The 17,381-nt window shown below is 43.6% G+C and overlaps 1 protein-coding gene across 1 annotated transcript in view; it reads right to left on the bottom strand.

Annotated features, from left to right (window-relative positions):
• Nucleotides 1-17,381, bottom strand: part of CDH13 (cadherin 13) — a 985,922-nt gene that overhangs the window by 8,191 nt on the left and 960,350 nt on the right. Inside the window, exon 12 of the mRNA XM_046683164.1 lies at nucleotides 1,408-1,641. Coding sequence (XP_046539120.1) covers nucleotides 1,408-1,641 — 234 coding nt within the window. The remainder of the gene's footprint in view (nucleotides 1-1,407; nucleotides 1,642-17,381) is intronic.

Below are 17,381 nucleotides of genomic sequence, written 5' to 3'. Positions count from 1 at the left end.
GATATGAAAAGCAAAATCGATGAAGTATTATCCTAACCAGAGAGTGACAGCAGCAGAAATAACCAATGGAGATGATTACCCCGGTGAAATGGCAGATTAAGTCAAGGACCATTCTCCCATCTGCCTCAAGTAGAGGAGAAACTCTTGAATGAGAAAGTTCCAGCTGGAAAGAACTTGTGATGATTATTCAAATCAGCTACAGCCACAAAAACTAGCAAATAAAACACTAACCCCTCCAACAAGAGAAGGGCTGTTTTAATTAAAAATAATCAGTGTAGCAGAATTCATTCTTTAAAAAGCAATAAACTAGACAAACAGGCAAATAGAATCAACAAGAAGAGAAAGGCACTAATAAAATGAGATATGAGATAGGGCCATAACAATAGATATGAGATTTTTTAATAGAAAATTTTATGCACAATTGTACATTTTCAAAACTTAATGAAATAGGTAATTCCCTTTACCTTTCAAAAATTCTACCCGTGATGTAAGAAGAGGAGCCCTGACGGGGTCAACTGCAGGTTAAGTTCATCGCTGATGACAGAGTGTAGGTCTAACGTGAGAGTTCTGGCTTTTGGCTTTATTAAGGCAAAGCAGACTTAGTAGTGAGCTCCTATTTCTATGGGGAGGAAGGTGGACAGCGGGAGAGTTCGTCATTCAATACTTTGCTGTTTCAGTCTTAAAATGGCAGATGATCAATGTTGGACCAAGTTTTGAATTCCACCTTCCCACATGGAAAGACTGTTAGAAAGCGACATTGCTTGGAGGTTTCATAAATGAGGGACAGGACAGACGGAAGAAGATATCAAAATCGAAAGGAAAAGCCAAGGATTTGAAAGCAAAGCCACGGTCATTATAAAGACTAAGTCAGTTTTGAGGAGGTCTGCAGCATAAAGTGGAAGATGGAGGATTGGAGGTGAAAACTTTCTAAAGATTCTCGTACTGTGCTTCTCTTTTCTTTAGTGTTTTATGAAAGCCAGCACGCCATGGAAAATCTCTCCAAAGTTCTGGTGCAAGTTAATGTGAACAGTTATCTGAAAGAGGAGAGACAGCTGAGCCAAGACGTGTAGGGAGAAGCAGAGACCCCGGGTTTTTGAAGGGTGAAGATTGAGTGGGAGAACAGAGTGCAGAGTGTACGGTGTAGGGTGTAGAGTCAACAGTGTACAGTACAGAAAAGATAAGGGAGGATGCAAAAGAGAAAACTTCCATGTTTGCATTTATAAAGAACTGATGTTCAATATTTTCACAAATTGTATTCATCTGCTGGTGAGAAAATTGTCAGTATTTGTAATGCATGAATAACTGGAAATAGACCATGTGGAAATACACGAGAGAGGAGGAGAAGGAAGAGTTTGGGAAAATGAACCAAGCCAGGAGAATGACTGTAGAAGGTTTAACTGGACTTACTGTTGATCTTGGAGATCTTCCAGATTTTATCAGGAACAGCTTGTTTATGGATTTCGAATTTGAAAGGATCTGTATTGGGGTGAAGATCCTTATCTGATGCTCCTAAAATGACTACACTGAGGTTCTTGGCATCATCACAGACTTCGGCTACTGTGGGGTAAATGAAGGGAGCGTTGTCGTTCACGTCTTCCAGGGTGATCAGCAGAGTTCCCGTGCCAGTGGCGGGAGGGTTGCCTACGGGCAAAGGGAAGATGTTAGTACGCAGCTGGTGTAACATAGTGTGAATTTCCACAGTCCTCTTTCCCGATGTGTCAGGCACCTTTATTTATTATTTATTGTTAACAGGTTTCAAACAGGACCAATAGTAACAGCTTACATAGTTGCATAAAGTTTAGCGGTTGACAAGGCCTTTTATCATATATTAGACTTTTGATTTAAGCCCTTCAGTCTTTACCTTTAGAATGCTAACCTCCTAACACACGAGTCATACTAACATGTGGACAGTCACTCAAAGAATGGAGATAATGAATAGGACTTTTCCTCGCTTACCAAATTAAACCTTTTATCTGAATACCCAAGTATTCACATATGTTGGTGGTACAGGGAGGATGGAGAGCCCATGAGAGAAGATCATGTTTTATCTGGAAAAGCTCCACACTGCCTGGATGGTAGACTGAAGAGAGAAAGCTCTAATTCACGGTTTTCTTTTGCGGGTGGAAAAGGGTCTGGCATGGCTGATGGTGCCACTGGGGGCTGGCCCGGCCGGCCCGGCAGCACAGGCCAGACTGAGAAAGGTGGTTCACTTGTGAGAAATGGAATCACCAGCTGGCTACTGGGGCAGCTGAAGCAATCATAAGATAATCTTTGGGGCTTATTTTTAAAGTCTTGCTTTTTCAATACTTCAGCAACTTCCTGAAATGTTTTTCATTTTAGGGAACATTATTTTAAGAAGCTCTTATGATCACCTATGCAATAACGTCTTTCACTTAAAGAAAAGAGTGTTTAATCTTAAGAAGACTCAGCGTGCCTTTATTTACCTTTCTCTAACTTCATTTTTAATTATCTATGCATGAGAGCTTTGCTCTTGGGACGAACCCTTCATTAATAGTTTCTAATTTTCTGTGAGAGAAGTCAGGGCCAAATCTGCAGGCCACAAATAGTAAGTGCACGGATACGCCTTGTTCCAAAAAGGATTCCGAGTGCTTCTAAAATGACAGAACTCTGACTTTATGCTCTGGTACTAACCTACGTCTGGCTCCATTTTGCTTTTCCTGTCCTCATTTGCACTTAACCAGATTTCCAAGCTTGATTTCACTCTATCTCAATGAGGCTTACTTTTTTTGAAATGTGCATGAAATTTAAAGTTCAGTTACAAGTCACATAAAGCTTGGGAGGGTGGTGGATATCTGAGCTCAGAGGACGGGTGTCGGGGGCAAGCCCGGGCCTGACAGGTTCTGTTGGCAAAGAAACGACGAGTCCTTGTTAGAGGCAGGTAATTTGTTATTTCTATAGACAATATAAGGACAAATAGGCAAAGGGGGTGCTTGTGCAGGTGACACCGAAATAAAATGGGCCCGATGCCTGCAACACGAGTGAAGGGACACTCGGTTGCTTCTCTGCAGTTTCATAGCCTGCAGCTCAGCCCAAAGGGAGGGGGGCAGAAAGCCTCAGCCCTGGTCAAAATCTGGACGGTGATGAGAAACTGTCTTGTGACAGCCTCCCAGGAGACCTGGGGGACTGTGGCAGCTCCTCGAAAGCTTCCCGTGGCCCCAGTTCCAGGAGGATCACGAGATGTTCTGCCAATGCTCAAATTGGCTGGGGCTCAAGCCTTCCTTCCTGGCCCACATGGGTCCATGCAAAGTCATAGGTGCCATCATGGGGTTGTTGCCTACTTCAGGGTGCATGGGAGGATGGCAAGGCGATGAGGCTGGAGGCATCTGGTGGGGCTTGGGGGCCTTGACTATCATAACAAACTGCTCGTACTGATACTACAGACGGCACGAAGCCACCAGAGGTTCTTCAGAAAGACAGTGGAACAATCTGATCTGACTTATTTTTAGAAACACAATGGTGTTGACAGGTGATGTTGGACACTGGAGGCGAGGAGACCGGCCCTAGATGGAGTCATGATGTGGGCAGTTTGAACAGGAAAGGAATGTTTCATCTCGGAGATCAGGCACTCAGATGGGGCTGACAGAAGAAAAGCAGAAGGTAGTGGGAGGTGGAAAGACAGCGAGTTCAGCTTTGATTGCACTTATAGTCCCTCACATTCAACACACCCGTGCAGAAGTGTGCAGAGCTTAGCAGAAACGCCAGGGCCGAGCGAGCGATTGGGAAGTTGTGAACATAGAGGCTTTTGAAACCTTTCTAGCAAATTAGCTTACCCCAGGAGAAAGTGCAGAATGACAGAGGGGCGGAGACCTAGGGAACCCCAAAGGCTGAAGAGCAGATGACAGTTTGCAGAAGACGTAGGGGAGAGGCATCGGAAGAGGAGGCAGTGATTAGCAGTGAAACATGCCACGATGCCCACAAGGATAACGAGGAAAGAAAAGCGATGGGGCTTTGCAAGGAGAATGTTACTGGTGACTTTCTCGGGAGAGGTTTCCACTAAGGCGGAAGGAACCAGCTCGCAGGAAGCTGAGCAGTGAGTCACGGAGCAGTGAGAAGAGATACCCTGTAGCGGGGCCGGTGGGAAATTGAAACATATCAACACCCAAAGACAGCTCCCGAGTAAACATTCAAATAAGTATCAGCTAAAATAGGAACAGGAATGTAATGACTCATCCGAAGGATGGCTGCTTCTGATGGTGGCGCACCCCCAACTTTTAATAGAGCGAGAACTCAGAGGAAATGCGTAATTACTTTGAAGTCGGTTTTTCACTGTCAGCTTTAGTCATTTGGTTGAATTTTTTTGTGGAAAAATTATTTTTCTCTGTTTATTCAACTAATTGAATATCTCGGAGGAATTCTTTATATTTTTTCGTTTGGTAGAATGGATGAGAAGGCATTATAAGTATCTGAAATATGGCCATAAGAATCGGCCTTTCGTGAACTTAATTATTCCACTGTCTTCAATTCCCCATGTGTTATTCCCAGGCAGGTGGGTGATGTTTTTTCCCAAGATCAACTAAAATGAGCTTGTTTTTTGGTTGATAAGCTAAAGACTGGATTCTCAAAATCCTGGGGGAAAGAGCCTCTCCCAGTTTATACGCACAGGCTGGAGAACATCACCACCCAAAATTCAGATGTAATTCAAAATGTAACGATTCTTCACAAGGCATTTGGCACCAATAGTCCCAGGGGGCCCAGGAAATATTGGGACTTTGAGGTATTTCGCTGTACTCAGCAAAAATTCCTCACCCCTTCTTTTCCCCTTTCTATCAGCAACCCCCAACCTCCCAGGGACAACTCTGCACTACCGGACATCAGAATGAAAGCCTGGCTGGGACAGCGCCCCTCTTCACGGATTTTCTATTCCAATAGGGAGAAAGCCTCACTTTGAGCAAAATACCGGGGTACGGAGCTAGAACCATACTTCCTCTTGCTTGCAGCTCCCTGGGAGGAAGGCCACGGGCCACACATTCTCGGGGTAGCCGCTTTAAGCATCGGAGGAAGTCCAGCCTCCGAACATGTGGGGGGGATTGCCTGTGTTTGCAGTGGCCTCTGAGTCTGTCATGTTGCAAGATGGAAGGGCCCCTGAGAGATGAACCGTTCCCATCAGTGGGTCTTCAATTGACTGGGAGGTGGGTTCCTGGGAATCTGATGAAGGTCACGGACCCTGCTCCAGGGAAATGCGCCTACCTTCAAATGGAGGGTCCGCAGGCACCCGAAGGGCAGCCGTGGGCTCGGTGCAGGTTCAGAGCAGCTGACCTGGGGCACCTTCATTTTAGGGTCTGAGGCCCAGAGAGGCATAGGATGGACTCAGATCAACTTGACGAGGCCTGAGACTCTGTCTCTATTAAACAACTCCTCCCCCAGCTCCCCACCCCCTTCAAATCTTGGCAGGTGATTCATTTTGCTTCTAGCTCTCATGCTGCCAAACAACGGCAAGACCTGGGGGCAATGGTCACCACTTTCTTTCCCACGGATCGGAATGACTGAGTCTGTTCCATCCAGAGGACTGTAACTTCAGGACCTCAGATGCGCTCCGACTTCGTGGAGTTGGCACCCTGCCGGGGTCTTCCGCACAGACCACTGCCTGCTCCTATTTCTGGCTTTGTCCTCCCACTCAGCGCTGACACCGGGTAATACCTCAGCACATTACGTGACCGAGACAGGACCAAATTCATCTGCGGCTTGATTTCAAACCCAGAGAGTTACCCAGGCGATAACCGCCCATGAGGCAGTCGAGTTGGTGGTCCGTGCTGGGCACCAGGCCTGGTCTGACCCGTCCTGTTGCCAGCCCGGCTGAACCCTCAGTCCCGTTGGCCCGTGTTTCACACTTGGACTTCTGTGCTGTAGGGTTAGTGGGGGCAGAGCTGTGCGTTTCCTGAGAAGCAGAGTCATGTAACTAAGGAAAGGTGAGGATTTACGTAGAGAAACTGACCACCTGCTGTTATTCAGAGGCGGGCAAGTCCAAGCAAACCAGAGAGGTTGCTGCTTTGAGCATCTGGCGTCCCACCTTCTAGTTTCTCCTCATTTTCCAGAAGAGGAAGTGGGTCTCAGAAAGATGAAGTAACTCGTCCAAGGCTAAGACTGGCGCATCACCTGTCTGCGAGCTGTGGCCTCACAATGCAGTCTTCCCATGCTGGGCACCCTCTGGGCGCTCCAGAGAGTGGGCGGAATGATCAGAGACTGTAGCAACCCACTATCTGAGCCAGACCGGGAGCTCGAAGTTTTAGTATTTTGGTGCTTGTGGTTAGCATCAAGCACAGGTAGAAAGGGTGAAACCCAAGAACCATCTTCTGTGCTTTCCTTACTTAAACAACCAACAGTATCTCGCCTTTTGTGGGAGGACTACGGAGCTAAAGCCAGTACCCAAAGAAGCGTGTGTTGCACGTGGGTCTCCCGGCGCTGCTTTCCTGCTGTGAGTGTGGATGCAATGAGAAACGGGGCCAGGTTTGTTGGTTTGTTTTTAAATCATAGGAATTTTATTTTATTCAGAATCCTGACCTAACAGGATTTCCACTTAGTCAGAAGCACTGAGATTTTTCTGGTATGTTCCATTACTTAGAAGCCACATACATGTATGTATGTGTGTATTTATTTATATAAGCTTTATATCTTCTCAGCAAAAGACACCACTAAAAACATAGTGTGATCCTAATTTAAAAATACCTATGATTAGAAAGAAATAGACCAAAACCTAAATAGTGATTTTCTCCCCACGTAATTTACATTAAAAGAATACGTTTCTCTTTTTAATTTTCTTCACAATTACTGTGATTACTAAAATAGTCAGAAACGGAAGTGTAAACTCAAAGGTTACATAGGGATTTAAAAATATTTTTCTCCAATTCTACCTTTCTTTCCTCTCACTCTCTCATTTATTTTTACAATGAATTGATATTTAGTATATTTGCAGAGTTGTGCAACCATCACCACTATCTAATTTTAGAAAGTTCCCAGCACCCCCCAAAAGAAGCCTTGGGCCATTTGTACTAACTCTGTGTGCCTACTTCCAGCCCTAGGCAACCACTGACCTGCCTTCTGTCCCTATAGATGTACGTTTTCTGGATGTTTCATATAAATGGAATCATACAATTCATGGCCTTTTGTGTCTGGCTTCTTTCACTCAGCATCACGTTTTTGAGGTTCCCCCATGTGGTGGCATGAATCACACCTTCGTTCCTTTTAAAGGCTGAATAATACCCCATGGTATGGATAGACCATGCTGTATTTATCCATCACTAGCCAATGGACATTTGGGTGGTTTCCACTATTTGTCTGTTATGAATAATGCTGCTGTGAACATCTGCATACAAAGGACCAGATTTTCACACATTATGATGTCTCTAGACCAGTGAGATTAGACTCAGATGCATCTTCTCAGGAGAGTCCCCTCAGAAGAGTAGGGTCCGTGGTCTTGCCACCATTGGATGGGCTGGTTTCACATGCGGAGAACGTTAGGATCCAACCAGAACTCTCGGGCACTGGTTCTGGATCTTCCCTGAGCCGGGCCTGGAGGCAGGCTGCCTGCGTCTTACCTGGGGAATCATGAGTGCAGGTGGTCTTATATGGGGAATGGCAGGCAAAGCGAGGCTACCTGTGTAAAGTAAAATTAAAACGAGGTGCAAGAAGAGAGAGGAAGCAGAGGGAAAAACAGGAAGCTCATTTCTGAGCTCCATGGGCTCTGAGCGTCAGGACTGTCGTCCATCCTGCTAGATAAGAGATGCTCAGTAGACTTTTGAATTAATTTGGGTCGATGTGAAAAAGCTAACTACGTATTGCTCGTTCCGTCCACGCAGTTGTATACGTTTATATTTCCATAGGTTTCCATCTTTATCTTGCTTCTGTTTTGAGAGCAGTGACTGTGTCTATATTCAAGTCCAGCTTATCCCACATCCGGGAGAAAACTCTGTGTGTTCGGGATGGGGTCTTGGAACGGCTCAGAGCAGGCAGTCTGTGCCCAGGACAAAGAGAGGGACTTCGGCTCCTGTCTCAAGAGAGCCTGAGGCCCAAATTCTGGGTGGAAAATCAGGAGGGTGGGCCAATTAAGAGGAGTCAAAATTTAGACGTGGGCCCCTGAGCAAAGGCTGGGCACCCAGCTAGCTTTGGAGGCTTGTTCATAAGGGCAAGATGCACGGCTGAGGCAATCTACTCCCTTCAGAGTCCCTCAGTGTTTCTGGGCATCTGCCGAACCTTCACTAAGCGGCTATGGGCAAATAAATGCGAGATCTTTTAGTTCATCCGAACGGGGCTCTGCGCGTAGCTTTGCCTTTGCTGGAAAGTGCGAGGGAACCAGTCTTCTCTATAAGTTCTCCTTTGCACCATTTTGTTCATCCCCTTTTTCTCCTTTATTATAGCTTTTCAATATCAGTATTTTACAAATCTGTTTTTTTGTCACGTGCCCCAGAAGACAAGAATCTCATTGCTTTTATTTCATGGGCATTGTGTTTATTGCTTTGATAATAGCGATCTTGCTGATTTCATTTTCTATTTTGAAAAAAATGTAACAGGAAACCAACAAAAAAGCTGGTAGAAAATAGGTTTGTAAAATACAATGCCAGGTTTCCGTGTGTAATCCTTGATGTCGAACTGAGGCAATTATTCACATAATTCGGACTCAAAAATTCTTTTAGAGGAGACAGTAATCTGAAACCTGAACTATTTTTAAAAAATTCAACCTTCTGGCTTTTTTAATTTCCATTACTGACTTCAGAGAAAAGGAAAAAAAAATCAAGAAGAGTTGATTTGGAGGCCACGTCTAAACATGACAGTTTCATTTTATTCGCTCAGACAATAATCCTTTCCTGGGACTCCGCCCTGTGCCTGGGGGACACGCAGAGAAATCGATGCTGCGGGGTGCCTGCTCCTGCAACGCTGACGGCGTGGCAGGAGCAGAGAGTAAACAGATGCAGGATACCGTTGTAAGTGCAGGAAGAGATGGGAGGATAAAGCGTGTGGGAGCCTGTGGCATGGAATAACGAATCGCCTAAGGACAGAGCAGAAAGCTTCATGGAGAGATGATATTTGAATGTGCTAGAAAGGAGAATGCTTTATGGAGAGGGAGGTGCTTGTTCTGCAGGAGAAAATAGTGTGGCTACTTGTGGCAAGAAGTTCAAAGACTTTTAAGTGGGAGAATGGCTTTGATAAAAGCAGAGGAGGCTGGAGGCACGAGAAGGAATGGACTTGAGTAGGAGAGGGGGCACAGGAAGACCCGTGGGGATGCAGGGCAGGTGTAGGGGCCGACAATGAGGCTCAGGTGAGCGTAGTCAGGATGCACGAGCAGAGGCTGGATTCAGGAGGCTGAACAGACAGGGATGATTGGATTGGGAGTGATGGGATAGGGGTGTCGGGGGGATGGGGTTTTAGCTTGGGGACTGTGCAGGTGGCAATGCTATTACCTGAACTGAGGAGTAGGGAATACAGAGGAGGATGAGCTAATAGACACCTTGCAGGATGAATTAGGCTGGCATAGATGGGAGTTGCAGACAGTATTTTAGTGCCCAAATCAGTTTCTTTTCCCAGTGAAAGTTTGACAACATTATGTTTAAGATGGTTGATTTGGCTGGTCAAAGTGGAGATGTCCTGATGTCAGTAGATGAACCCTGGCTTAAATCTCCCCCTTCAGACAGAGGCAAGCCCCATGAACTGGTGCCGATGTCGAAGGTGGCATTTCCTGGTTAATTTTCTGATTGAGAGCCCTACTCTGAGCAAAGGGCTCTGTGGTCCATCTCTTCCCTTGAAAAATGCTCAGACCACCCCCAGTGTGGTCATCCAGATGGCATTTTGTCGTTTGCCTCAGACGCTGATGATTTTGTAATGATAAGTTTAGAAAAGCAGTCCGTAACTCAGTCCAAGTCAGTTGACTTAAATATTTATGAGGTGTTTTACTAGGCATCAGGAATTTTGCATTCATGATTTCCAGTCCTTATAACAAGCCAACAGGGTAGGTGGCATTGTTCTCACTCTGCAGATGGGGAAACTGAGGCTGAGAAAGCATAAGCCTCACGCCTGTTGTAGCATGGCTAAGATGGTGAGCTGGCTCATTTTGAGGTGCAGTGGAGCATGGCCCCCACTCTCTCTATGGACCACGTGTGCTGCCTCCAAACAGTTCTGACCACAGCCTCTCTCTGACCAGATCGCAGGAGTTGTTTTACTGGGCCATTTTATCTGTGACAAAATGGTAGCTAGTATTTTCAACATGATTGATATTTTACTGGTACTTGAAATAACGAGGAATGATGGCTGGTCTTCAATTTATTTTTCTTCCTCAATTACCATAACAGCTGAGATAAGGGATGTTAAACTGGCTTAATTGGGTTGCCATCATAACTAATGGCTTGATTTTATCCAAACTAGCATCTTTTAAGTAGAATCAATCTAAATGATCTTACTACATTCCCCCATGCAGTCTAGAGCTTGGATGATCTACAAAAATAGAAAGACCCCAAACGGAGGCATCTCTCTGAAGTTCCGATTCCCTGCTACCCCCAGTCGGGGGGCTGTTGTCATTTAGTTGTTAGTAGTCATTTCACTGTGGGGCTGAATAACATTTTTTTTCTTCGAATCAATCTAAATGTACTTTGCACAATATTTCAATTTTGAAGCAGCTGGCATTATCAGAACGCTTCATATAGGGGAGTGAGGGAAGAGACGGGTTGGGACGTGATCTCTCTTAGCCTATGAAAAATCATTGTCTTAGTTGATTCCACTTTAATTTTACAGCTGTTAGGCTCGGTTCTATATCTGCGTCTTCTTGGTAACCCACATCACATTTTTCACCGACAGATTCAAGCATACTTTATACAAGTTGCAAAGTCATGAAAACGTGCTGCTGAATTTCGCGATAATTTGGCTTGTTTTTATACCGTCATTCCCTTATTCTTTTAAATGAAATGGATGGGGGATGTGACACTTTTGATAATCATATAAAGGTTTAATGTGGATACTAGTGGTAGTATGGGCTTCCGGGTTCAAACTATTTCATACGCGCTGAGCCTTAGGAAAAACTAAAAGGGATAATTTCGCTTTTCTTTAAACTCTCTGCATAGTGTAGGTGCTGGGAGCAAGGGCATCTGGACTTCCTGAGGTGAAATATCTGTTTTTGGTGTTTGAACTCACAATTTAGACTTTCTCTGAGGGCGTAAGAGCCATTCAGCAACAATCGTGGAACTCTGACCCCTATGCAATTTCAGAACAGAAGGGTGAGCGCAAGACGAGGTTAGAGGTGAGAAGCAGGCAGGAAGACCAGCCTAGCAGACTCTTGAGCAAAGGCAGTAAGTCAGGAAGCAGCAGCCAGCTACGCCTTTCCTGCCCACCACCATCCCCTGTGGGATTCCAGAACTCTTAGGAGAAATCGCTTGTGACAGCTTTTAGCCCACATAAGACAGTGAGACTGACATTTGACCCCTCTGGTGATTATCCGAGCAGGAGCAATAATCACACCTGGATTTGCCCATGCTAATTGCCGTGACTTTGCCCCATCCTCTGCACATCCCCAGAGATTCCATCTTAACTGCATTCCCGAATGTCCCCACTCCATCTTGGTATTTTCCTTGTTATTTTTTCCCTTTCTTAAGACAGGCCAGTAATTCTGTGTTCGTTGAAGTCTTTAACAAAAGAGTTCCTGTACTTTGAAGGCACTATCTTAACCTTTTCAGAAAATCTGGACCACATAAGGTAAATGATGATATTCATCTCTAAAGATAAAATGCTTGCCAACATGAAAGGTCATATCTTATTAATCTATAGGATTAAAGGCTTTACTCTTCCAATCATTTGACGAAATACAGCCAGTCCTGTTTTAGCAAAACAAATGCCTTACAGTTACAATGAAACAATGTTGCTAGGCAATTTGTAGCTCATTAAAATTGATAACAGTTTAAGAAAAGTGCCTTGTACTTCTGTGCATATAGGTTACAACTTAGCCTCTATCCACAGGGAGGGGACAAAGTGTCTTTTCCCCCAAAATCATCTATAACCTGGACATTATCAATATTATTATGAAGCGTGATTCTGGAATCTATCTAGACTAGCTCTGGGGCCCCAAGCAAATAGGTCCAAAGAGACTTTTACTCCTGTTCGCCTCAGAACAGGTTTCCAGCCCTGCTTCTGACAGTCTTTTTACATTCCTCCATTCTGATCTCGCAGTTTCTAGTCTCTAAGAGGTACTTAAAAGAAGATTCTCTTTTGCTGCTGCCTTATCACTGTTCTGAACTGCATAAGTAGAGCTGCGTGTAGCAAGTTATGGTGCTGTCACTTCTGCCGCTTGCAAAGGGGCTGCAGGGTGAATGCTGCGCTTTGTTCCCTCTGCAGACGTCCTATCACTCGCCTTTCCCGGCAGTGTTGGCCCATCAGCAGCCGAGGGTTGTCCTTCCTTAGAATAATAAGATGGGGAGAGTCTATCTCCGGGGTAAACAGGTACTGAGAGAATACGTGAACAGGACAGTCCTCCCCGGAAAGGCACAGTGGGCCAGGTACATGCCCTCCTTGTAGCCAGGTATTGGTTAAATTTTTATTGAAACACAGAAACATTCCTGTTTTATAAATACATGGATTGAAGAATTTTCACAATCTGAACACGCTCATGTATCCAACATTCCAAGATCAAGAAACTCATCCACCGGGCAATCCTGTAGGATGACTAGCTCCGCCTGTGTTTGAGCTTTACATAAATGCAGTCATTTGGAATGTGCTCTTTGGGGTCAGTCCTCTTCTCCCTGATATTATGTTTGTGAGATTCATCCACGTTGTTGTGAAGAGTTGCAGATCATTCATTCTCAATGCTGTGTAGACTCTATTGTGTGAATGCACCACAATTTACTTATTCTGCTTTTATTGGGCATTTGGATAGTTTCCAGTTTTGGGCTATTATGAATAGTGCTATTATTAACATTCTGGCTCGTGTGTTTTGGTGAACACACATACACATTTCTGTGGGATATATAGCTGGGTGCGTAATTCCTGGATCATGGGGTATACATATGTCCAGACTTAGTGGATACTTTCAGTTTCCAAAGTGGTTGTACCAATTTACACTGCTACCAGATGGATATGAGAATTCCAATAATTGCACATTTTTGCCAGCAGTTGGTATTTTCCATCTTTTCAGTTCAGCCATTTTGTAGGTGTGTTGTAGTATTGAATTTCATTGTCTTTCTTTGATTAATTTGTGTTTTAATTTAAATTTGTATAATTTAATTTTTATTTCCTTGATTAATGAAGCTGAGCATCTCTTCATGTTTATTGACAGTTGCATTTCCTCTGTGGGGAGGTTTCTGTTCAAGTCTCTTAACCATTCTTTGAATCGTGTTTTTTGCTTATAGACTGTAGAATTTCTTTGTATTGTAAATATTTTCTACTCTGTGGGTTACCTTCTTACTTTCTTAATGGTATCATTTGATGAATCGAAGTTCCTAATTTTAATATAATCTATCATTTTTCTTTTCCTTTTGTGGTTAGTGCCTTTGTGTCTTGTTTAAAAAATCTTCGCCTATGCCGGGACATCAATATGTTCTTAGATGTTTTTCTCTAAAAGGTGTATTATTTTACCTTCCATATTTTATCTGTAATATATTTAGAAATGATTATTGTATATGGCATAAGGGAGAGATCAGGACACATTTTTTTCATATTTGTATCCAATTAACCTGGCACTATTTATTGAAAAGACTGTGCTTTCCCATTTGCTCTACCATATTGTCCTTGTCATAATCAGGGACTGTGTGCGTGGATCTGTTTCTGAACTCTCTATTCTACTTCATTGGTCAGTTTTTTTTTTTTTAATGTTTGTGCAAATATCACCCAGTTTTAAGTGCTATAGTTTTCTAATAGGTCTGGGTATATGGTAGTGTAAGTCCTTCAACTTATTCTTCAAGATTGCCTTGGCTATTTTTAGCCCCTATATTTCCATATGAATTTTATAATCAGTTTCTTCCCTTCTCCTCAAAACAAAAACCTGGGATTTTGTGTAGAATTGCATTGAATCTTTTAGGTCAATTTGGAGAGAACTGACATTTGAATAGCATTGCGTCTTCCAATCCATGAACGTGGTACCTCTCCCTATAACACAGGATTTTTTTAAAGCAAATTCTCTTAGCAATGATTTCTAGTTTCCAGTATAGAGTCTTTTCACTGTGTCCTCACGCAGCAGGAGGGGCAAAGGAGCTCTCTGGGGTCTCTTTTAAAAGAGATTCATCCCATTCACGAAGGCTTCCACTCTCGTGACCTAAGCACCTCCCAAATGTCCTCCCTCCAAATACCATCACATTGGGGGTTAGGTTTCAACATGTGAATTTTGGGGAGGACACAAACACTCAGTCTGTACCACTAGCCATTCCATCCTCCAACCCCTTCTACCTTCAAAATCTGACAAATGTCTTAAAGAGAGAATGGTTATATGTTTAAGCTGAATTTCCTCCTTCATTAGTTTTTTGCTTCCCACGAGACTCCAGGAGATTTCACTTTGTCCTTTAAAAGGCATTTGTCCCTGGAGAAAATGCAACCATGTGTTTAAGGGTCAGTTTTCACTTTGTGGTACCAGCGCCACATGACTATCACAAGTGTTTCTGATTTATTTCCCTTCATCTTGGACCCTCTGCCTGGGACAAGCCTGACCCTCACCCAGAATCAGAAAATGTCCCCAGAGAGAAAAAAATGGCTGGCTGTCTTACACTCTTTTTAGAATGATTCTTCCCTCTTTGGTATTTTAATTGATCTCATTAAATTGATCTAACTTAATTGATCTAAAGGCTCTCTGATACCTTTACAACAAAGATTTTTGTTATCCATCCAAATTTCGCAGTGGGACATTGATCCACTTCATGCTACCTGGAAGTTCCTATAGTCATGCATTCTATTGATTTGTTTTGGCATAAATTCCTGAGCAACTCCCTGTTTGGAGAAAATAAATTTATTTTGCTTTAGCTTTCCTAGTATTATACGACAAAAAAATCCTTATTCTTTCATTCCATCATATACATTGAATTTCTATAAAATTAATAAAATCAGTTGCTTACTTTGTATAAAACTGAGACATCAGTGTGATAACTGTGATCTTATAAGTAAGTGTTGGTTTTTCCTGGTTAAACATAATACCTAGAGATAAGTTTTCAATGAACGACAAAAAGGAGGCTTTAAACAAAAGTTACTCTGATTTATGAGGTCTTTTAAAATTTATGCTCTTTTTGCTCTAAGCCTTTTGGGCCTTGTTCAAGATTATCGTCTCTAATGATGGTTCTGTATATTAATGCCAACCTGTTTTCTATTTACTATTACATCTTCAGGGACATTTCTGTCCTTTTGAAAACATCTGTGACACCAGATTTTGAATTTCTTTGTCTGATATTAGTATTAACAGAGTTAGACAAGAAATATATTTCAAGCTGTGTTTTTCTTGAGGACCACTCTTGGCTCCATTTTTTCCTTTCTGTAGCCCCCATTGGGGTGCGATTAACATTTATTGAACATTTACCATGGTTTTTGGTGGGGAGTGTAGAGGGCACAGCACTTCACTTTCTCATTTCTCACGACAATCTTATAAGTAAGAATTCTCTTCCTCATTTTGCAGAAGTAAAAACTGAGCCCCCCAGTCTGCAAGCAGCTTGCCCAGTTACACCTGACCCCCATTTCTGGCAAAAACTAGAGTGAACTTCATTTCTAGTTTCTTTTCGATTAATAATTGCATAAAATATTTCATAAAGCAATGACGACTATACTATTTCTGCATTTCAACCTTCCTTCGTGGTGTTCTTAGCCGAGAATTTTCTCTACGAGTACAGACAATACTATGTCGTACAGAACTCTGAAATCTTTAGTTTAGCTGATCCATAATTGACACTTTTCATTTGAACAGCGTCTTACACACTCTCGGCTTATCGTCATCCCCTGCTTATGTGCTTCACACTCCTGTCCAGACCTATGCCTGCCACACAACTTACCTGTTTGACGGCCCATCTCTTTTGAATGGGTGACTACCCAAAAATCTCCTTACTTCCCTTCCAGTCTCACGTTGTCATTCTCTCACGGGACCTCATCTCAACATCCATCCCGTAAAGACAACATGGGAACGATCCTTTGAAACCAGTTCCCTTTCTGTTAATGGAACAATCATTGCTGGTTTCTGGACTAGAAACCTTAATATCACCTTTCTCTACTCTATGTTCAGTATGTGGGGGTTTTTTTTTTTTAAGCTTTGCTTCTTTCTTCCAGATATTTTCTAGTTTCATCCTTTCTGGTCCATTTCTATTGCCACCAGGCCTACCCTGACCCCTTTAGCTAAGATACCTGCTAAGACTTTCAACGTATTTCCCAAATCTAGGCCCACTCCACCAAAACGAACTTCACTGCTTGGGTTTAGGTCCACGCGTCTTGCTTCTCTGACCCCAATTTCTGCCGCAGCTTTCTAATGCCTCCCTGCCTCACATCTCCTCATCCTCGGATCCATTTTCTACACGGCCAAAGGCGTTCTCTTTCTAAAGCACAAAGTTTATTCTGGAGGCAAGGAAGCAACACGATCAAGTCAAACTCCTTGGCACAGCATACAGAGCATTTCACGATTAATTCCACAGATAGGTGAGCACCTGCTCTAAGTCAGGCACTGTGACAGCAGCTGGGCCTTCAGCACAAGACCTAGTTCCAACCTTAGCACATTCGGCTGCCTGCCCACTTCTCTGCTCTTGTCTTTGCACATATGGAGCCTATCGCATAGCCGGCAGTAACGCTGCCAGCCTTTCAGCATCCCTCATATGTATATTCTTTCAGGCTTCTATTAGAATGCTCTACCTTTTCTCAAATTATCCTTCATCACTTGGTTTAGAGGTCCCCTCCATCAAGAAGCTCTCTGTGACCACCCCGGGTCTGGACGAGGGGCTCCTCTGTGCTTAGTTCCATCAAACAGTTACGATGCTCTATTACGATCTTCTGTTTACCTGCCTAACTTCCCAAATCACACATTAGCTCACTGAGCACAAGGACTATGTATTATTCACCTTTGAGTCTCCAGGACCGAGCACAGTGTCTGGTCTAGCGCTCAGCTGCTGAGTGTCTCTGTGCTATTTCATCACGTCAGTTTCTTCCTCAAGAACTTAGGGGACCTTCTGGCTGCCTACTGCATCAAATGACTCACCTGGATTTTGAGATGCTTTGAAGAGATGACTTTTCCATATACGTCCAAACAAATTTCTACACATTGACTCACAGGGGACACAACTCTTATCTTTCCTTTTCTTACCTGTGCCACACTCCCTTCTCGTTTTGATTCCTCTGCTCTGTGCTCTCAGGCAGCTCCACCTCCTGACCACATCACTTCTCCAAACCCTGCCTGTCAGGCCCGACTTAAAGGCTGAGTTGGTTGTGAAGCCCTCTCTGCC

This window comes from Equus quagga, chromosome 13, assembly GCF_021613505.1.
Source record: "Equus quagga isolate Etosha38 chromosome 13, UCLA_HA_Equagga_1.0, whole genome shotgun sequence".
Taxonomy (NCBI): Eukaryota; Metazoa; Chordata; class Mammalia; order Perissodactyla; family Equidae; genus Equus; species Equus quagga.
This window is presented reverse-complemented; position numbering and strand designations above follow the sequence as displayed.